This window comes from Stegostoma tigrinum, chromosome 24 (assembly GCF_030684315.1).
Source record: "Stegostoma tigrinum isolate sSteTig4 chromosome 24, sSteTig4.hap1, whole genome shotgun sequence".
NCBI lineage: Eukaryota > Metazoa > Chordata > Chondrichthyes > Orectolobiformes > Stegostomatidae > Stegostoma > Stegostoma tigrinum.
Genome location: NC_081377.1, coordinates 31,511,368 through 31,533,904, shown reverse-complemented (window position 1 = coordinate 31,533,904; position 22,537 = coordinate 31,511,368). Strand labels below are relative to the sequence as shown.

At 40.6% G+C, this 22,537-nt stretch overlaps 1 protein-coding gene across 2 annotated transcripts in view; it reads left to right on the top strand.

Moving 5' to 3' along the window:
- The window catches only part of LOC125465113 (protein lin-28 homolog A-like), a 39,851-nt gene extending 17,715 nt beyond the window's left edge, over positions 1 to 22,136 (top strand). For both annotated transcript variants that reach the window (XM_048558262.2, XM_048558263.2), the window contains exons 3-4: positions 11,995 to 12,179; positions 18,340 to 22,136. In XM_048558262.2, coding sequence (XP_048414219.1) covers positions 11,995 to 12,179; positions 18,340 to 18,712 — 558 coding nt within the window. In that variant the 3' untranslated portion in view covers positions 18,713 to 22,136. The remainder of the gene's footprint in view (positions 1 to 11,994; positions 12,180 to 18,339) is intronic.
- Positions 22,137 to 22,537: the final 401 nt, after the last annotated feature.

The following is a 22,537-nucleotide window of genomic DNA, read 5'->3' as shown; positions in this document are numbered from 1 at the left end:
GGACAGCAAAACAAACATGTATTTTGACATGTCAAATATGAACATGCCAAATCTGTCAACTTGCATTTATATAGCACTTATGGAACAGAATGAAATGTTCCACAACAGTTCTCAAAAGCTTTCAGAATCACAGAATTGTTACAGTGCACAAGGAGACTAGTAGGTCCATCTAATCAAACAAAATCTTATACTAATCTATATGAGAAAGTTTAAGGACCACTAGGCTGTAAAATTAGACAAAGAGGTAAAGGAGCATTGGAAATAAGCAAGAATTGGAAAGATTGACAACTTAAGTAGAGAATACAAAAATCTTACACTTACATCTCAGAAGGCAGGGTCACAATTGTGAGTAAAAGTGGAGATGCAGAAGAGACCAGATTGGAGAAACACTGGTATTAGATGTGTACGACCAGGACAATGAAATAATGCCACTACATTAATGTAAAAGCAGCGTCAAAGAAGATGATGCAGTAAAATTTGGAGTGAATACCTTATGTTATATAGCACTGTAACGAGAGGCAGGAATGCTTCCAGTGATAATGATTTTGCTTGAGTTGGGACTTCATGGGTTGCAGAACTCCTCCCAAGGATTTAAGTACAGAATGTAAATTGACATAAACACAAAATCCTGGTGGTGCTTTGCATGTCTGGCAGCATCAGAGTCTGCAATTCTGAAGAAGTCACATCAGATTCTAAACATCAACCATGTTTCCCACCCTGACACTGCTAGACCTGCTGAGTTTCTCCAGCACTCTTTTTATTTCAGATCTCTAGCATCTACAGTTTCATTTTGCTTTAGTCTGACCCACCCAGTACAACACTGAGGAAATGCTATGCTGTCGGAGGTACTGTCTTTAAGGTGAAGTGCTAAACTAGGGCTGCTGTATGTCCTCTCAAGTGAATACAAAATATTTCAGAGCATTATTTGACAAGATCTGGGAAGCTCTTCCCAGTGACCTGGACATTTAGCACTCCACCTGTGTCAATAAAACAAAGCTGTTTGTGCAAGCTTGTTGTTTACAAATTACCTCCCGTGTTTAAATTCAAACACTTTGAAAGCATTTTATCACTTTTAAAATACATTGTAACATCTTAAATGTGAAATGCAGAGTAAAAATGCATTCCTTTTTTATGCTTAACAGTGACAGCTCCATAATGAATGATTAGCTTGACTGATATTACGCATTGGAGACAGTTCAAGAGGATACAAACCATTCACTATTCATGCTAATTTGAATTGCTGAACTTTGCATGCATCAGTTTAGCAAAAACCTTTTTACAAAGACCTTGACTTGGTTGTAAGGGGCAATACTACAAAGTTTATAGATGAGAAAATACATAGCAATGTGACTACATTTCAAAATACTTCATTGGCTGTCAAGTGCTTTGAGGCTTCTGGTAATCATGAGGAGTGCTTATATATAAATTCAAGTGAAAAAAAAGTAGTTAAGAATGATAATAGACCAAAAGATGTAGGAGCAGAAATAAGTCACTCAGTCCATCCAGTCAGTGGGACCATGACTGATCTGATCTGGTAATCTTCAACTCCACTATTGCTGATGTTTTTTTTTCCCCCATAACCCTAGATTCTGTCATCAATTAAAAATCTATCTTTGCCTTGAATGTACTTATTCACCCAGCCTTTACAGACCCTTGTGGTAAATAATTCCAAAGTTTCAGTTCCCTCTGAAGGAAGAAATTACTTCACATCTTTGTCCTTAATTGGATAACTCCTTGCTCTACGATTACACCGTTGGATTCCAGACTGTCCCTCAAGAGAAACAACCTCTGCAGATTGACCCTGTCAATTCTCCTCAGAATCTTGCTTATTTCTTGTATTTACAGTTATAGGCTTTAGGGTGGAATGATGAAATAGGTAGAAGGATGGCAGTTAGAGTTTAGTGTGCAGAAGTGTGGCAGTGCACAACATAGAGTAATACCATAAATGTCATGGTTTTGAAAGTGTAGACATGTAAAGAGACTTTAGTGACTTATATATGGTTCTTTTAAAGATGGTTCAAAAACCAAATGTATTATTCAGGTTATGTGTTGGCCGTAGTTCAGTTAACTGTGAAGTTGCCTCTCATCCAGAAGGTGCTGGTTTTTCATGTTTGCCACTCTTGTTCTGTACTGAGGGAGCACTGCACTATTAGAGGTATTGAGTTTCATGGTTTAATATTAAACTCTGAGCTGCATCTGTCCTAAAGATGCAGTTAAAGGATCCAAAAGTGATATTTTGAAGAGGAGTTCTCTGTGTTGTATTGACAGCTGTTTGCAAAACATTGTAACACTAGATTATCTGGTTATTCCTTAGTTGTTTGTGGGAGCTTGCTGTGTACATTTTGGCTGTGCTTCTTGCATTTCAACATTGACTGCACTGCAGAAATACTTCGCTGGTTGTAATGTGCTTTGAAATGGCTGGTGATCATGACAAGCACTACATATATGAATGTCTCTTATTATGTGAGTAAAAAGAAGAATATTGAGTCACACAGCACAGAAACAGACCCTTTGGTCCAACTTGTCTGTGTCAATCAGACATCCCAATCTGACCTAGTCCCGTTGGCTAGCATTTGTCCCCTGTCCCTCTAAACCAAATGCAAGCAAAGGGATCCTGCTGCAGTGTTGTAAGTTGCTGTTTAGGCCTCTGCTGAAATATTGTGGTAATTTCTTGGAGTGCCACACTTTGGAAAAGATGTAAAGAGTTTTGAGTACAGAAAGAGGGGTTTACCATAATGTTACTGGGGTGAAGGACTTGAGGTCAAGTTGGAAAAGTTATGACTATTATGACAGGGAAGGTTATTAGGTGTTCCAATATGTTAGTAAAGTATACAAAACTATATGCTCCAGTGAGTGGGACAGTAACTATAAATCATAGGTTCAAAATCCTCTGCAAAAGAAGAATTTTACTACAAATGTTTTCACTCGGACAGTTGGGATCAGAAAGCTATGTTTGGAATCCATTTTATAAGGGATCTGGTCAGGTATTGGAATTCACATGGGATGTGGCTGACGTATAATTGCCCATCCTCAAAGGATTCCCAATTTTTATCCAATGTTTCCAACTAAGGAACACAGTCCTAATTTGCCCCTTATTATGGAAACTGTCTCCAGCTTAGTGATACCTCACAGGCTTTACACATCTCTCTCCAAAGTTGTTGTCTTGAGGTCCAATTCTTTGGGGTGGGAAGGGCTGTCAGAAATCAATGCCAATGTGGGAGGCGATCCGTACATTAATTCATACCTCCCTTCACCCATGGATCGTAAGATTTATATGATAATGTTGGTGAAACGTTTCCTATCTGAGGCTGGATGGTATATGTGGATCACTCATTAAATTCTGAAACATGTATATGTTGGTAGATTATACAGCATAGACGTGTGTATGGTAAAAACTAACCAAAAAAAATCAAAGAACTGTGGACCCTGGAAATCAGAAATAAAAGTAGGTGGAAAAACACAGCAGGCCTGGCAGCATCTGTGGAGAGCATGTGGAGTTAATGTTTCTTGTTTGGTAGATGGTCACTGCACCTGAAACATTTAAGTCCACTTTCTCTCCCCAGATGCTGCCAGATCTGCTGTTTTTCTCAAGCAATTTTTGTTTTTGGTATATATTGTGCTTCTAGAGTCGTACCAAGATGTAGGTCTTGTATATTAAAAACTGTCCTATCACATTTGCAAAAGTGTTTCAAAATAGACTATCAGTAACAGGCATGGAATTAAAGGCAGTTTATTGACCTGGTGTGGAAAATGACTGCGTGATTGGAGACAGCAGGGACAATTGAAATTGGCAAATTGTGGTTTGCAGTGTCCCACAAATATCTATGGGGCTTCAACTATTCAGTCTCTTTACTAGCAAAAGGTGCCTATTACCGTTTGCTGATGATACAAAGATGGTTGGCATTGTAACCAGTGTAAATTGAAGCTTACAATTATAAAGATATTAATAAGGTTCTGCAAATGGTCAAAACTGTGGCAAATGGCTTTCATTGTAGACAAACTTGAGACTATCAATTTTGGATATAAAATCACTACTTTTCTATAAGATTGGAAACAATGGAGATCTAAAGATACTTCAGGATTCAGATGTATAAATGAATGAAACGTCATGAACAGATAGAGGAAAATAATTATGAAGGCTAATAAAGTGCTAGTGGTTGTGTCCAGAGGATAGAACACAAGGAAGTAGAAGACATGCTTCAATCCTGGTTATACCACACCAGAAAAAGTGCGAGCTGTTCTGATTATTGCAGATTAGACAATGAGGAGGGCTGTGCGAATTTTCCAGAATAGTACCTGAGCATCAAGTTGTGAAGAATGATTAGCCAGGGTAAAGTTGCACTTCCTGGAATTTAAAAGATTAAGGATAGTTTGATCCCAATTTTGAGAATTTAACAGAAATGGCAAAGATGAAGAAGGAAAATTGTTTCCTAGTTGGGGAATCTAAGACTTGGGGGTAATAAGACCCACAGAGACCAATTTGAGCCTTTAAGGAAATAAAATCTGGCTTACTTTGACCAGGGCTAGGAAAGAGTGCTAGTGACCATATAAGTAGATTGGAGTGTGCTGGTGAACGTAACTCCACTGAGTGACCAATAGGCACAGTATGTAAGCTAACAGGGAGAAGAATTGTGGATAACGAGGCAATAGGAGACTCTTAGAAGTAATGGAGCAAAGACTTCCCTTTGGAGATGTGGGACAATCGTTGAAAATATCCTGTTAATTCCAGCCTATTTGGATCTAAAATCAGGAAATACTTCTAAACACACAGGGTGGTAGATGGTTTGAACGCTTTCCTTTTCCCCAAAAGTGGCACTGACACTAGGTCAGCTGCTGATTTTAGAATTTAAGTTTGGTGGACCTGCTAACTGAAAGGTATGAGAGATAATGGGAACTGGAGAATCGAGATAACAAAGTGTGGAGCTGGATGAACACAGCAGGCCAAGCAGCATCTTAGGAGCACAAAAGCTGACATTTCGGGTCTAGACCTTTCATCAGAAAAGCTTTTGCGCTCCTAAGATGCTGCTTGGCCTGCTGTGTTCATCCAGCTCCACACTTTGTTAACAGAAAGGTATGAAAAGTTGTGGGAGAAGGTATAGAATTATGATCTAACTACAATCTAACCGTGATCTAATCTAATAGCACAACAGGCCTGATGGGTTAAATAGCTGTCTTCTGTTTTTGTGTGTGCATTTGGGATCCTGTATTATGTAAAGCTGGAGTACGTTGATACTCCTGTGTGTTATACATATGGTTTATGTGGAATACATGGAGATCATTCATACTATAAAGCTTGTGTGTATGTGGATGTTATGGTGCACTATCAGTCTGGTGTAAATGGCAATGCTGTTATATTGTAAGGTTTATTTGAATTGTTATATACATGTAAGGTGATGGGCAATGATGGTTCTATATATTATAAGCCTGTTCTTTATGGATTTTCCCATGTTATTTAAATTACTACAGGTATATAATTTTATGGTTGCACCAGTACTTTATCAATTTTTTTTGCTAAGACTGCCTATTCCAATCATTGTAATGTTGCTTGTTTCCACCCTGCTTTAGCCCACCTCTGGCTGATATTTGCATCCAAGTGTTGTTACTTTGAGACTTAAGACTATTTCAAGAACTTGGCTGAACTCCTACTTCTATCCTCCATAGGGCTGTATTCATCCAAATGAGCCCAATCCCTAAGCCTCACCAAGTCCTGTTCACTAATCTTCCTTGTGTTTTCTCATTGTATGTGGCCCCCTGATCCAGCAACACCACTGATTTGTTTAAAAAAAAATTGTTTGTGCTCTCATCATTAACTCCATTACAACCTGCAGCCATACAACTCTCTGAGAACTTGGTTTCCTCTAATTCTAGCCCTCCATCCTAGGTGTCTGGGCCTTTTGCTGTCTAGACTGAAATTCTGGAGTTCCTCCCTGCATCTTGTCCCCTTTAGACATGTCTTAAAATCTTGCTGTTTGACCAGGCTTGACCTGCCCTAATACCACCTCCTGGGGCTTGGTTTAAAGTTTTTGATAATGCACTTAAGAAGTACTGTGGAACATTTTACAATGTTAAAGGTGTTATATAAATACAAGTTATTGATATGTTCCAGTGTGTGGTATATGGGAATGATCCTTAGAAAGTTGAACTATATTTGTGTTTAAGTATTTTAAAAATGTTGGCCCTGTATATTGTAGAAATCATGTCTCAGTATGATGTAGATCAGTGTATTGTGATATGCAGTTTATCCCTAATATTAAAAAGTAGTCCTGTGTATTATAAAGGTGGGTTATGTTCTGTGTAACATTAGGCTGCAGTAGAAGGAAGGTCCTGTGTAATGTCAGGCTGTGGCAGGAGGAAGGTCCTGTATAATGCTTTTGGATGTGCTCCAGATTCCCTGGTCCCATTTTACAGCTAAAGTGGGGCTCTCCCTTGGGCTCCTTGTCCTATCCAGCTGTTTTCATCGTAAGGAAATAAGCACAGTTAATTGTGATGTGATTGATTTCAACTGCAATCTAATGTGTTGTGTGAAAGGGGGCTTACCGTGGAGCCCAGCCTGCAGAGCAGCTGCTGAACAATTCAATCATTGGCCATATGCTAATGCCTATAGGTCTATCAAAGGCATTTTGAATGCACCAGTGATCACAGCACAATTCAAACAACCCCAAACTCTTAACTTCATCACATGCTTATGTAATGGGATCAATCTGATCATCGTCTCTTTCTCCCTCTTTCCCACCCCGCCATCACCCCTGCTCTCCACCTCCTTTATCTCTCTATCTAATGCTCCATCACCCCTCTCTCTCATGCATGCTCTCTCTCTTTCTATTACACATCTTCAATGAATATAATTCTTTCTGAACACAACAATTTGGTTCATTTATTGAAATTAGATGTATGTTTGCTAGGATTTTGATTTTGATGAGTTAGCTGCCAATGTTTAAAACATGAAAACACCATCAAATATTTGATACTTCAGTAAATCACTCACTAAATATTAACAGTTAATAAGCCAGATGTCCTGAACATCCCAACATGCTTACCACAATTTCATGAAATATTGATTAATCCCCTCTTTTTCTATCTGACTATTGATCAATCTGCATTTGTCTGATTAGTGATCAATTTCCTGTCTTGACACTGATAATGATCTATACTCTTTCCCAATCACTAATTGATCAATAAAGTACTAATTGATCTTAATCCTTTATGATAAATCCCCTCCATTCTATAACTGATTTTTGAACAATCCCTTCTCCGTTCTCATTGATTATTGGTTAACCCTGTTCCCCCCTCTCTAATTATTGAAAACTCCCCTCTCCCCTCTCATTGATTGATTAATAAAGGATTGATCAATAATCAATGCCCTTTCTTTCTGTTTGCTGATTAATCCATTATTGATTAATCACCTCTCCCTACTCCTGATTATTGATCAATCCAACACTGATTTTATTATTTTCAATCTGTCACTGATTACTGCTCAGTGCTGATTATTGGTCTCCTCTCTGTTGATTGCCTTCTCCTCTCTCACTGTTGATGAATCCTTTTCCTGTCTGATTTACTGATCAATTCCCTCTCCACTCTCTGATTTATCAATCCATTATTGAGCATTTTCCTCTCCTCTCTCTCCAATTATTGATCACTTCTCTCTCATATCTCTGCTTATTTATCAATCCCCTTTCCCTTCATCATTGATTATTCATCAGACCCATCCATTATCATCTAATTATTCTCTCACTGATTATTCATCAATCCATTATTGATAAATCCCTGTGTGCTGGCACTTTTTAAAATCAATTCTCTCTCCTCTAATTGTATTCATCAATTTCCACTCCATTTTGTTAAATCCCCACTTTTTTTCTCACTGATTGTTGATCCCCTATCCCTGTTGATCAATGCCAAATCCTAAATCCCAGATTATTGGTTAATCTCCAATCTCTCACTGATTATTGATTTAAAAACCCTCCTCTCTGCCACTAATTAACAAACCAGTTCCTGCTCCCTCACTGAATATTAATCATTGATCTCTTGTACCTCTGATTATTCATCAGTCACCACCTCGCTCACTCATTATTGACCAATGACCTATCCTTTCTTGCTTATTATTGATTTCCCTCCTCATGGATGTTTGTCTCCTCCATTTATTGAGCAATCCCTTCTGCTCTGTCATTAACTATCGGTCAATTACCTTTCTGCTTTTCCAGGTAATTGATCAATTGCCTCTTCTCTTAATGATTATCAATTAATCCTCTATCATTAATTATTGATTAAACACCTCTCTTTCCTCTATCACTGATTATTTATTCTCTCATTAATCAGTGTTTCAGTCCACTATCTTCTGTCACTGATTATTGCTTTGACACTACCCCCCCTCCTCCACTCTCACTGTTTATTCATTAATGCCCTCTCCCTTGCTCTGATTATTGAACATTCTTCTCTGATCATTAATCCTCTGTCTGGTCTCACCGATTTAATCATCAATTCCACTCTTCTCTTACCGATTATTGGAAACTCCCCTTTTTCTTAGTTACTGATTGATCAACCTTCTCTCTCGTGGTGGACATCAAGGGAGGTGTCTAAGCAGAATTGGCAGTACTCAAAAGCCCTTAATTCTGCACTCAGTGGAGTATATAGTGTGACTTCTTGTTACCATGTTCGCTGGACCATTTCAGTACTTTGGAGGGGTGGGGGGGAAATGTCATGTAAGATTGCCATACATCATATGGTACCCAGACATTTCTATTGAAAATCGCAATGCATTTTATGGTCTGTAGGATCTGGCAAATAGTGATTTTCTAATTTACTGCATCATTGGTGCTGTGGATTTAACATTTATACTTGAGTGTGTACACTTTTGCACCTAGATTTATGGGAGGGTGGTATGCAGTGGTAATGTCATTGGATCACATGCCAGAACCCTGGACTAAAATTCTGGCTATGTGAGTTCAAATACCACTGTGACAGATGTTGAAATAAAAATTTGATAAAATCAGAAATTAAATAAAACCAGGCCTGACTTTTTTTTGGTTCTGGTGCAGAACTCTGAGTGAGATATTTAAAACAGAGCAACCCATGAATGGATGTTTGGCATTTTTTCACTTTGTTTACAAATAAAAGTCTACGCTCATATTAGTTTACAGATAAATGTATTCTTTTTGCTAAAATAAAATTGTTTACTTGGCTCGGAATCTCTGTGGACCTGTTCTAGTGATGATGCCAGAGAACTAAATATGATACATGATCAAATGTTGCTCTAGTAATTTCTTCACTCATTTGGCAGTTTTTCATGCTTACTTTTATTTGATCCCCAATCATTGTATACTACATCCACTTGATGCATTTCAATCAGGTGAAGCATGTCTTAATTTGCATCAAGTTGTCCAAATGACCAATTTCAAGTCTTATTTCTGGGTTTACATTTAATTGAGTTCATTCAGATAAATCCATGTTTACTATCAGTGCTTATTTCTTGAAACGTTAACACAAATATCCAGAGGAATGGGAATTTCTTAAACCTGTTTGCTTTTAGGGTATAGTCAACCAAATCTCAATGTCTGAATGGAACCCTTCCACAATCATAAATTTTAAATTGGAATATTGTTGACGCATCCTAGCTGTCAAACATTCTTCATTGTTTGGTATAAGAGCGGAATATCTCAATACAAGTTGCACAACACTGCATTTTTCAAATTATTGTGGCAATAGCAATCTGATCAAATGCATACCAGTCTAGTAAATATTCTGCAAATTCACTGTCCAAATGGTCCCCAGGCAGTTGCATGAATCAAAGGATTGTGGCAGTGTCAACATCATTGTCTAGAGCAGTCAGAATCACCTTAACTTTTTTACTCCAGTCCAATAAAGATGTTCCCCTAGATACTGAACCTTCAGTTTACTGGCCTTGGCTTTTGCAAATTTCATAGCTTCAATTGTTGGCAAACAGATTCTCTGAAAGAATTTGCACAGTGCCAATTCACCTGGAACATTATGTGGAACTGTTAATGCAGTGCAATGTTGTGGCGTTGTGAGCATTGCCAGGCAATATTTTGTTTGTTGGATCACTACGCTTATTCAGTTGCTCTGTGCACTACTTCATCAAGACTTTGCGGTCAATGACCTAATGCAAAATTACAAAATATCTTGACAGACACCTCACTTCAGTCGGAGGTTGAAGTAACCCTGCATCATGATGTGATTTTTGGCGAATTCTTCAAATGGTCTTCACAAATGACTTGCTGAGCATTGTAGAAATGGTTCAACATCATGCCGATTTTGAGACCTGCTTTCAAGCGTCATGCATTTCAAGATCTTTGTGAGCAATGCAGTGCTGTTTTAACTAATGTCACATTGTAACATTGCTACTATTTCATTTTCCTTTCCAAGTGTAGCAGAGGCTCTGTCTGGAAACATCGCCATATTCTGTTATTCAAAATAACTGTTAATATAAAATTGCTCGTCGCGAGCAGTTGGTTTCAAAATTCCTGCCAAGGCAGTCTTGTAAACAATTCAGATTCTAGTTGAAACTTGATGTACAATGTCAATGTTTTTTGTGCTGAAATACCTGCACCATCAGCAAACAGACTGCAGAAGATTGTCTATCTCAGAAATGTTTTTGTTTGACAAAGCTAATGCACACCACAAATTTGAAGGGTGATTCTTGTGCCAGCTCTCAGTAATTGCAGTGGACTTCGCTACATTATCTTGTACAGAAGATATTGACATGTTTTTTACTGAAAGTTAGACATTATCAATGAGAATTTTTACCAGATTGGGATTGGTCTTTTTGTATACACAGACAAAAACACACTTTTTATCAATAAGCATGCATAAAGTTCCATCTTTCTTTCTTTATAAGACTATGTGCGCTTTTTGCCTCAAAAGCCACTTTAGCCCAATTTCCTATCGTACCCCTCTCTTCCTAGTGCTGAACCTTTCTCTAACATTTGCAAATAGTGCATAAGACGTTGTCAATTTTAGGATAAGTGAATATCTCATCAATTTGTACCTTTTTTTTGTTTGTGTGTTGAATATGGTATTACAGCTTCCATGATTTAAGATAGCCAGCCCCTCTTGAAATGTGCACTGGATTTTTAAGGAGTTTTAAAAGGAGCTTTTGTTTTGAACATATTTTAAACTTATTTCTAAACTTTGTTTTCTTGATATGAAAGGAAAATGTTGTTAATTGTGCTAAGTCCTTTCGGAATGGCTGTCTGCTTCTTGGACCTTTTATGCTGTATGATCCTCTTTGTCGCTGTAAACACCTCTCTCCAACTTTTGGGTTATGGTCTGGCCTCTGGCTCCTGAAAGGGGGATAAATGTCCCAAAGCTTCCCCGTACTGGAGCTATATTTAATCAGAAGCTGGGCTCCAATGCCTGGAAGCCTGGGCTTCGTGGCCATAGGGTATGGGGGGTGGGCAGGCATCATGGAATACACAAAGTTTTTCATTTTCCAATGCATGACCGTGCATCCATGAAGTTTACAAGGAACCTTGCTAATAATATCCACTGTTTTAAGTCTGCAAAAATACCCATCTAGTTCAATAATGTCCCTCAAGGAAGGAAATCTACAATTTTTACGTAGATTAGTCAACATAGTGATGTGGTTGACTCTTAACTGCCCCCTGGACAACCAAGGATGGGCAATAAATGCTGGCCTGCCCAGTGATATCCAAATCTCATGAACAAATTTTTAAAAAAAAATGCACACACCAGGAGTTGTTAATTGGATTTTTTGAACTGTTGTTGCTCTGGGCATACTGAAAAGAATTCTGGTGACCAAGCTCAGTGCTTGGGTTAACTCGAGCATTCTCAATGCAGATGGGATCCTGTTGGGATAGTATGTGTTTCAGTCTTTACCACATTGCTTACTGTTTTCAATTGAGAATAATTTGAGAATTACTTTAAGAATAATTAAAACCACAGGGAGATTTGATGCTTTTTGATTTAATCCAAATATTTGCACTTTTTTTACATTTTCTCTGGGAAATGTTGTTGTTTCAGAGCAAGCTGCACATGGAAGGCTTCCGCAGTTTGAAAGAGGGAGAACCAGTGGAGTTTACATTTAAGAAATCTTCCAAAGGTCTGGAGTCGATTCGGGTAACGGGTCCAGGTGGCACCTCCTGCATTGGGAGTGAAAGGAGGCCTAAAGGGAAGAACATGCAAAAGCGAAGGCCAAAGGGAGACAGGTGAGGTAGGGTAGGGTGGTTCAGGGCAGCAATTGGTCCTGACCAACTTTCAATCCTCAAATAACAAAAAAACTTGTTTATGGGATGTGGGTTTTGTTGGGCCAAGCACTTACTTGTCATCCCTACTTCAACTTAAGGTGGAACTTTCAACTTCTGAGTCCAGAGAAACCACTCCCTTCTTGATGTGTTGCAGTCCATTTGGTGTAGGGATAGTGTTCCAGGATTTTCACCTAGTGACACTGAAGGAACGGTGATTTATATTTCCAAATCAGCACAGTGAGTGTCTTGGTGGGGAACTTGGAGGTGGTGGGATGTATCTGCTGCCCTTTGTTTTTCTAGATGGTAGTGATTGAGGGTTTTGAAAATGTTGTCTAAGGAGTCTTGGGGAATTTCTGCAGTGCATCTTGTAGATCTTACATGCTGCTGTTGCTAAACAGCTGGTGGTGGAGGTTGTGAATGTTTGTGGATGTGATGCTTATCAAGCTGACTACATTACGACACACGTCCAGGGAGAGCAGGCTAATGAAAAATAACAACTTGTATTTAGGTAACACATTTAACACAGTAAAATATGGTAAACTGGGAGGAAGCCTGAGCGAATGGGTGTGTGATGCAGCATGGAGGAAAAGTCATGTTTGTACACGATTTCTAAGGGAGGGCAATGCCACAAATCCAAAGGTGCTTGAAGGACACTCAGCCCCGCATGTGGAAGAAAACTTCGGAGTCTTTTTGTATCCTGTCTGAAATGGCAGGCAGGGCTTCAGGAACACAATGTCAAGACTGGAGCCTGTTGAACACAAGATTTCAAAGGCTGGAGAGAGTAGTGTGCTGTATTTAACTCAGGGTGCGCGAACGTTATATTTTTCACTGTAAAATACACGTGTCAGTAAAATCATTCATTCAGGCCAGGAGGTTAAACATTATGGAGTTCTAATGATGCCAAGAAGTGAGAGGAAAGACTAGTTCACAATAGTTTTGTTGTATTTAAATACAAAGTTAAAGTTCTGACCACACACCAGTGCCACCACGAAAATCTCTGTAATGTCACCTGACTCTGCTTATGCCTCAGGTTAACAGAAATCCACATCCTTGAATTTCTTATCTCTGAATTTGCCTATTCCAAAGCACTTTTGCCTCTCCTTCTATCTTCCATAAACCTAACCTGATTTTCAAAAAATGCCCTGCTGCCTCTATCCATTTACCCATCCCCTCTGCTTGCTGACTTGCCTATTCACCTGGTCTGCCAGTGTCTCTGTTTCAAAGATCCCCTATGTGCAAATTCTCAATGGCTTCATTCATTTCTGTCTTTTGAAGGTTTAGGCCACACTTGGAATGTTGCATACAGTTTTGGTCACCACACTACCAGAAGGATGTGGATGCTTTGGAGAGCGTACACAAAGGGTTTACTAGGATGTTGCCTGGTATGGGGGATTTTAGCTATGAAGAAGAGTTGGGTGACTGGGTTTATTTTCACTGGAACGCAGGAGCTTGAGGGTGTGATCTGATAGAAGTTTGTAAGATTGTGAATAGCATGGATAGGGTGGAGGCGTCAGTTACTAGGGCACACAGGTTCAAGGTGAGGCCGGGGTCGGTGTGGGGGGGGGGGGGGGGGGGGGGGGTAGTGGTGTGGGGAGGTGTGGTTTAAAAGAGATGTGCAAGGCATGTTTTTCACACAAAGGGTGGGGAGTGCCTGGAACATGGTGCCAGAGGAGGTGGTGGAAGCAAAAACAATTGCAGCATTCAAGAAGCACCTGGGTGAATACATGAATAGGAAAGGAATAGAGGGATATAGGCCCTGTAAGTGAAGATAGTGTTAGTATTGAAGGACAAGCAAGGTGCAGGCTTGGAGGACTGAAGTGCCAGCTCCTGTGCTGGAGTGTTCTTTGTTTTTTCCATTTCTGTAATCCTGAGATTGTTACAGTTCTCCAATTATGCCTCTTGAAAAGTCACCGTTTAATCGCTCTGTGTTTTGCAGTAATGCCTTCAGTTGTCAAGGGTCTAGACTGTCGAGTTCCCTCCCTAAGCTGCTCTGCCTCCTCTGCTCCTGGCGGTGTTTTACTTTTTAAAGGTGCTAAATGACCTTAGTTGCTCAGTGTTGACTAATGGAGACAAAGTTGTGAATAGATACCACCTCCCTGTCTCTGTGAGAAATAGAATTAGGGGCATGGGAGTAGCAAGAGATACTACAATAACTTGAGGGATCAGAGAAAAAGAGCTAGTGCGTGTTGAGGGTGGTAAACTCCCTGAGGGTCTGCAGTTAGTTTTGGAGAAGCTCCTGTGACCTTATTCCCCTGTTATCAGTGTGATTGATTTTCATTTAATATTTCCATGGTGATTGAGACCAATGACATTGATTAATTGAGACTCTGCCTTCATTGTATTTATTTACCTCTTGAGCATCATGAATAATTTATTCTGCATCATTTTATTTAGTTGCTCACAAGGGTCAGGAGGTGACGGTTAAAATCAGATGCCCAATCTGGAATGCCATTTCCTTACTGACCTGCATTTATGAAGATATGGGATAAAGAAAATTCACAGCATGGGAGGCCATTCAGCCCATAATGCCTGTGCAGTCTGGAGAAAGTTAACCAGTTCTACCCGTCTTCCAGCTCTTACCTCGTAGTTTATGGCCCCGCCTGAGCACATCCAAGTGTTTCTAAATTGCATTTTCAGGGGTTTTGCCTCTGTCAGCTTTTCAGGCTGCCACTTCCAGGTGTCCACACCTCTCTGGGTGAGACATTTCCTGCATATCACTTTGCCAATCCTTCCACCAATTCCCCTAAATTGATGTTGTCAATCATTGGCCGCCATTGCTAATGGAAATATGGTATTCCTATTCATTCTGTCTTGGCCTCTCATGACTTAATACACCACAACAAAACCTTCCCTCGGCTTTCTCTCTTCCAAAGAAGGCAAATCAGATCTATGCAATCATTACTCATGGCTAAAATTCTTCATTTCTGGCAACATCCTGTCTAGTGTGATTACATCAGTCCTGTAGGGTGTTCATCAGAACCATACATATTATTGCAGCTGAAATTAATGACTTTAATAGTCTTTACAGGTTTTACTGATGTATTTGAAGTATAAGTTAGAGAACCACCAAAACCGCACCCCCCTACCCAGTGACCCACTAAACTCCTGTCGAGGTTTTGCAGCCCATTTACTAGAGCAAAACCCAAAGCTACATCTACCTCTCACTGCTGGGGAGCTGGCCAAACACATTGTGTCTGCGGGCACAAAAGTGTCACCAAATACATCAGACCCATTCAGGTTGAAAACTAAAAATAAAATTTCCTTTGCTCTTGTACTCTGAGCCTTAGTCAATAAAGGAAAATGTCTCTTGTGCCATCTTGACCACTTTATCTACCTGTTCTGCTATCTTCCGATAAACATTGTGTATTAACTTCCGACTGACCTGTTAAACCTTTCATAATCCTACCATCTGTTATTTTCCTTGTCTCCCTAAATACATTACCTCACACTTTTCGGTGTATTAAATTCCACTTGCCACTTTTCTTGTCAATTTGAGCAGTACGCTGATAGCATCCTGCAGTGAACATCTCATTGCCACCTTAAAGTACTTTACAGCCACTGAAAGACGAAGTGTGCAGCCGCAGATCATTTTTTTTTGCAATAAGAACAGGAATTGCTGGAGAAATTCGGTAGGTCGAGCAGTATCTGTGGAGAGAAAGCAGAGGTAACGTTTTGGGTCCAGTGACAATAAGTGGAGATAGACGGAGCCCACAAGAGTGAACAGCAGTTGGGCAGATAAAGGAATGGATAATGTTCAGCCTGGAGGAAAGAGGATCTGCAAACGGGGACTGAAAATAGGTTGGCTGTGGTGAAAGCAGCTAATGTGGTGATAGGGCCTGGTGTGTTTTGGAAGAAGATGCTTGGGCCCTCAAATTATTGAACTTGACATTGAGCCGTGAAGGTTGCAGGGGCTCCAAGCAGAAAATGAGATGCTGTTCTTCCAGCTTGTGCTGAGCTTCACTAGCACACTGCAGCAAGCCAAAGACAGATGTTGATGTACAGTGATGTGTGGAAGTGGCAGGCAACTGGAAGTTCTGGGTTTGTCTGCAAACACAAGGTCTAGGCCCGAACCGTCAGCCTTCCTGCTCCTCTGCTGCTTGGCCTGCTGTGAACATCCAGCTCTACACCTTGTTATCCCATGCAGAAGTGACCACATTGTGAGCTGTAAATAGAGTGCAGGTAAATTGTTGCTTCACTTGTAAGGTATTTCTGGTGTCTGCAATGTTTCAGGACCCAGCCTGCTCTAGCCTGGGCCGCTAACTGGGCTCAATGGTCCTGCTCTCGCCCCAACACTGAGCCCTGCTCATTGTTCCTGGTACTCTTCTGGCCTCGCTCACTAGCCATGCACCAGGGCTAACTTGCCTACTCTTCTGTAAAATAGTGCCGTGTGACATTTTTGTGTACCCTTTTGTTCAGCATCTCGTCCAAAAGAGAGTAACCCAACAGTGTAGTACAGATGGGACACTGCACTGAAGTGTCAGCCTTCTGTTTATGCATAACATCTGGAGTAGAACCTAAACTTAGCACCTTCTTACTGAGAACCTGGAGTGCTACCAACTGAGCCACGCACATCTGCATATGTCTGTGTGGGCATATTTGAAGAGATTTGGAAAGAATGCAACTGCACTGGAAGTACCATGGGAGCAGGATGTGCCTACTTGATGGGTGAATCAGTGTAATTGTGAGCATGGATATGTGTGATGAGCTGCTTCCAATACTCCTGTTGTGTGTGTGTGTGTGTGTGTGTGTGTGTGTGTGTGTAGAGGATCTGTACAGTAGTTGTTTAAGTGCAGAAAACAAAGCAGCTACTGTCAAGTCCCAGTAATAGTCATGACTACTGGCAGTAAAAGGAAATAAAATCTGGAGTTGGGATGTGGGAGAATGTTAATAGGCTCCTTGGTGGCCTGACTGTTAATTGTGAGATGTTGTCACATACTGTTAATGTCCGTTAAATAATAATGGGGATCCTTGTGCTGTTTAATGAACCTATATAATTTTTTAAAATCAGCTTGTCTTCCTGGCCATTTTGAAGGTGTCCACATTACAATTTTGTAAAATCAGTTTTTGCAATGAAGGATCAGCAGTGTTGTTGATTCATTATTATTGGAGTGCTTTGAGTGAGTGCTGCGCTGTTGGAGGGCAAGTACTGAGGGAAGGCTGTACTGAAGGAGTGTAGTCCTGCTGGAGGAGCAGTATATAGAGGGGAGAGGGGGTGGTACTGGACCATTTGATAGATGATATTGAGGGAGTGTTGGAGGGGAAATATATTGACTGAATGCTGTAGAGTTGGAACAGCAGTTCTAAGGTACCGCTGCGCTGTCTGAAAGGTGATACTGAGGCATAGTTGTACGACTGGAGGGTCAGATTTGAGGGAGTACTGCATTATGTTAAGAAACAGCAGTATAGAGAGAGCTCAGTACTACTGGAAGGTCAATACTGAGGAAGTGTCTTGCTGTTAGAGGTGCTTGTTTCAGATAATTTGTTACACTGAGTTACTGACTGCCCTCTATTGATGTTAATCTACAAGATCCCCAAAAAACATTTGTTTGTGAATCTGCTAATTTATTTTCATAGACCTAGTGATAAAAGCTTCAATGCACCACTGCAATTGTGCAGCTGAGAATGTAAACAAAATTATTTTAAAAGTATACTTCTTTATATCGTTATGTGATGTTAGTTTAATTAATATGGCTGATGAGTTTATCACAAAGCCCATCCACCATCTGATTTTGATAACTAAAAGTGGTTTTAAATAGCTACTGAGCATTTACCATGACTTTGAAGTACAGTTTATTGTAAGTCTTTTTCTTTTTAACAAAAACATACTGAAAAGCTTTGAAATCCGTTCAGATGAGCTCGTGCAATGTCAAATCTGCTGAACGTCTTCAGGCATGTGATTCACTAATCCTCCACATTGAGTCAGGCCATTGGTCAAATCTGGCCACTGAGTGCTTTGAGCTCTATGTTTTTAAACTAGCACAAAAGATCTTGGAAACTCACTTTGGGCTCTGTGATTGTTTGGGTAATTTTGGGCAAATTGCGTTGGAGAACCCCTCTAACTGAATGGAAATTTTGTCTGATCCTTTTAATCCTTGTGTTTTTTTTAATGCTTTCCTTTTAGATGTTATAACTGTGGTGGTTTGGATCATCACGCGAAGGAATGTAAACTAGCCCCCCAGCCTAAGAAGTGCCATTATTGCCAAAGCATCGGCCACATGGTGGCCAACTGCACAATCAAAGCTGCCCAGCAACAACAATCTGCTAGTTCTCAGGGAAGACAGGAAAGCAAGCCAACAACTGGGCCCTTGACGTCATCCCCCTCACCAACTACACCACAAGAAGTGGGAGGAGAGCACAGCACGGCCCTACTCTTGGAAGAGACGGGGGAGCATTTGGAAAAGCTGCTTCCAGAAACTTATGAAAGCGCCCTGCGAGAGTTCGCCGAGGAGCCAAGTAGGCAAAGCTCGAATTTTCAGAAAAGAAAAAAGACCTGACGCCGTCAGTGCCAGGAACCAACTCAGGATACAAAACTACCTCAGGTTCACCTACACTGCCGAGGTCAAGATCCAGCAAATCTCCAAAACAATCAAAAAACTTAATTGTGAATCCAACTTCTACTCATTCTGATGATGGATAGGATTTGGATAAACCTTCAGCAGTCTGAGGCACACTGGAACATTCTCTTAGACAATAGCCCCCATAACCTTTCAACAACCCTAATACTGCCACCACAGTTTTCAAAGCACAATTTAATACCCATAATGTCAAGACATTCTTTGCCTATGTTCATTTTTCCAAAGAACCAAGAGCAAGAGATCTATCTTTCTTTTAATATAAACCTCAATTCCCTTACCCCTTGCAAATTGTTTTCTTCTTGGTGGTATCAACCCTGGCTTGAGAACCACTGCATTGATTACTTTTGAAGGCTGACACATTGAATTCTGAACAATGACAATATGACAGAAGGTGTTGAGGTTTCTTCACTTCTGGCCTATACCTTGTGTGTTCTGGCATCCTCCCCCTTCATAGTTCAACCTTTTTTAATTCACCAAACACCAGGTTAGATGTCGAAGAACCATGTGTCCTTAAAACATTTTGATCACATGGGTACGTCCCACAAAGATTGACAGTACTCGCATCTGGGACAATCATTTCCCTTTTTACTGGAGGTTGATGATGTTATCTCAGCAGGTAGCCAAAAGTTTAGTCCCATATGTCTGAAAGATCTGCGGTTGACCAGTCACACTGAATTAATTCATACAGCGAACCCATCATTGTGCATCTTATCTGACTTCTTAACACCACAGCAGTTAAAACTAATGACACATTTCTTTTTATTTTGAACTCCCTAGATGAGCAAACTGTTCTCCTCCTTGGATACCTATCCTGTTGTCCTACTTTTGATCCAACTCTTGTTGTGTTCCTCAGAAGCACCGAGTTTCCTGAACCTAACTTCAGATGAAGGATTGCTGATCTAAAGGAAGAAGGCTCATAATGAAAGGCCTGTTGCAGCTGGATTATGGACCCCCAAACCCGATGTTTACTTGTTGGTCACATCAAAAACCCGCCCAGGAGGTGAACATTTTGCTACAATCAAAAAATAACCTGATTCTTAGTTGGAATGAATACTACTTCAACTTTCAATCACTGCTTTATGTTGGGGGTGATAGTGAGTGGTGAAGGTACAAATAGGTATGCATGGAACTTTGTTATCTGAAAATGTTCTAGCTTGTTCATTCCTTGACCAGCGTTTAAAATAGAGTTTGATACACATCCAAGATATCAATCCTAACCAGAGTTGCACAGCACAATGTTTGTTGGAAATCCATTTACTCTGTTTGGCACAGAGCTTTATGTGAAACCAAAGGCTCCATCTGACAGTTGTTTACACTTGCTCAAACATTCATCAATTTTCAGCACCTTCTGTGTTGATGGTGCAGGGAATTGATAATGAAATTTAGTCTGATTAAAACTCGACATTCCGCTGCTGTATGCTAATGTCACTATGTTTAATGCTATGGCCCAGTAAACTGCTGAATAAATCCTACCCACAGCTTTTCATGACATGGTGGCTCAGTGGTTAGCACTGCTGCCTCACGGTGCCAGCGACCTGGGTTCGATCCCAGACTCGGGCGGCTGTGTGTATGGAGTTTGCACACTCTTCCTGTGTCTGCGTGGGTTTGCTCCGGTTTCCTCCCACAGTCCAAAGATGTGCAGGTTTGGTGGATTGGCCATGCTAAATTGCCCTTAGAGTCCAGGGGATGTGCAGGATTACAAGGATAGGGTAGGGGGGTTGGATCTATTGAGATGCAGTGTGGATTTGATGGGATGAATGACCTGCTTCCACACAGTGGAGACTCTATGATTCGCCCACCTACTAGCAGTCAATTGGAAAAAGTGCTTGAAGTTTGCAATTTAGTTATTAGCTCATTTGGGAGTTGTTTCTCTGACAACCAACTTCAGAGGGCATTAAGATATAATCATATTGATGTGGGGACTGAAGTGACATGATGTATTGGCTCGGACTGGGCAAGAATGACAGGCTTCTTTCCTTAAAGTGTTCCTTCCCGTTAGTAAACTTTCATTGAGTTTTTAATGACAATTCGATAAATTCATGGAGACACTTACAGGTGCAGCTTTTTACTCTGTTAGAATCCAAACTTTCCAACTGCTGTGGTGGGATTTGAACTCACTTCCTGCTGGGTGGCTAGTCCTGTTAAATAAAGAATTGAAAATACAAGGCAAAGGAGGATGCCTTTTGGCTCATGATGATATCTGTTTTGGCTGCAAACGAGCTGTCTGGCCTAATCCTGTTTTCCAGCTCCTGGAATACCTGTTTTATATCCAGGTATTTTTAAATGCAAAGAGCTTTTCACTTCTACCAAGCAGTGAGTTCCAAATCCCTGCCACCTCGTGCGTGAAATAACTTTGCCTTAACTCCCTCCCTAGTCTATGTAAGAATTACTTTACATCCATGCCGCTGATCATTGACCTCTCTGCTAATGGACATGGGTTCTTTGTGTCCCTCATAATTTTATGCAACTTATAATTACACCGAACCCCAGCCTTCTCAGTTTCAGAATAAGCCCAGTCTAGTCTTTCCTTTATAATTGAAGTTGTCCATTCCTAGTGACATTCTTGTACATCTTCTCTGTTGCCTTGCTACTGTGATTACATCCTTCCTGTATGCACTAGACTGTTTGATGTCTAACTTGTGTTTTATGTGGTTTTACAATAATCTTCTTGCTCTATACTCTGTACCTTTTATCCTCCTTGTGTTTTATACACTGAAGCTAAAATGATCACTTCACTTGCATGTGCTCAGTTAAATGCAGCTGATCATGTTAAATGGGTTAATAACATGTCAATAGCTTTCCAGGCACAGACTTTTCATGAGAGCCTGCTGGGAGTTCAGCAACATACTCTATGTCCATGAGAAGCACCCATGCAAGTTTCCTGCCTCATGGAGAACTGCACAGGGAGTACCAAAACCAGGAAACAGCCTGCCATTACTTAAACATTGCACAATGCAAACAGGCCTGAAAGATACTTTGGCCAGGGTCCCAGTGGTCATTCTGAAGTCATGTCTTTCAGTGCTAACCCTGCAAAATGCCAGAAGCTCAGCACTGGAGAAGACCATGTGTGCTGGGGTTGTATGTAGGGCCATTATAGGTATAACACCTGCCTTTCTCAAGAGTGAAACATAAGCCCCATGGAGATGGCATTGAGCTCTTAAGATCTAACTGCCAAAACTTCCATGAAGTCCCTGTTCCTAGCCTGCACCCTGAACCTCCTTAGTGGAACTCCCTTTCCTGCTTGGATGCACTGATCCCATCTTCGCTGCTGTGTGGGCACCACAAATTCAATTTGGGGCTGGAACATTCTGTTTAATGTACCAGTCTTGAGTCTGATGGGAACCTCTCTCTTTTTCCCCGCCCCCCCCCCCCCCCCCCCCCTACCCAGTGTAGGAAGCAATCCTCCCATTCCTGCTCCACCACTTGTAGTCATTGGTCTTGAAGATTCTGCTCAATAGACAGAATTGATTGGGCTGTGCAAATATAGCTCAGCACAATTAGAGTGCCAGCCAAAGATTTACCTGGTGTCTGACTCGGGTGGTGCACCACGTATTCGGTCTTTTGAGCACTCTGTAGTGGTTGTGTTTCTCCATTCCTTGTGTTCACTATTCCTAACGCCTGTCATTCACATTTCTAAATGTTGTGAATGCACCCAGTATCACCTGAGATTTCATTTGCAGATTTTTCAACCAAATTTCATTGGCATGCATGAACTTTGTGTTTTCACGCTTGGATCAGGAGGGA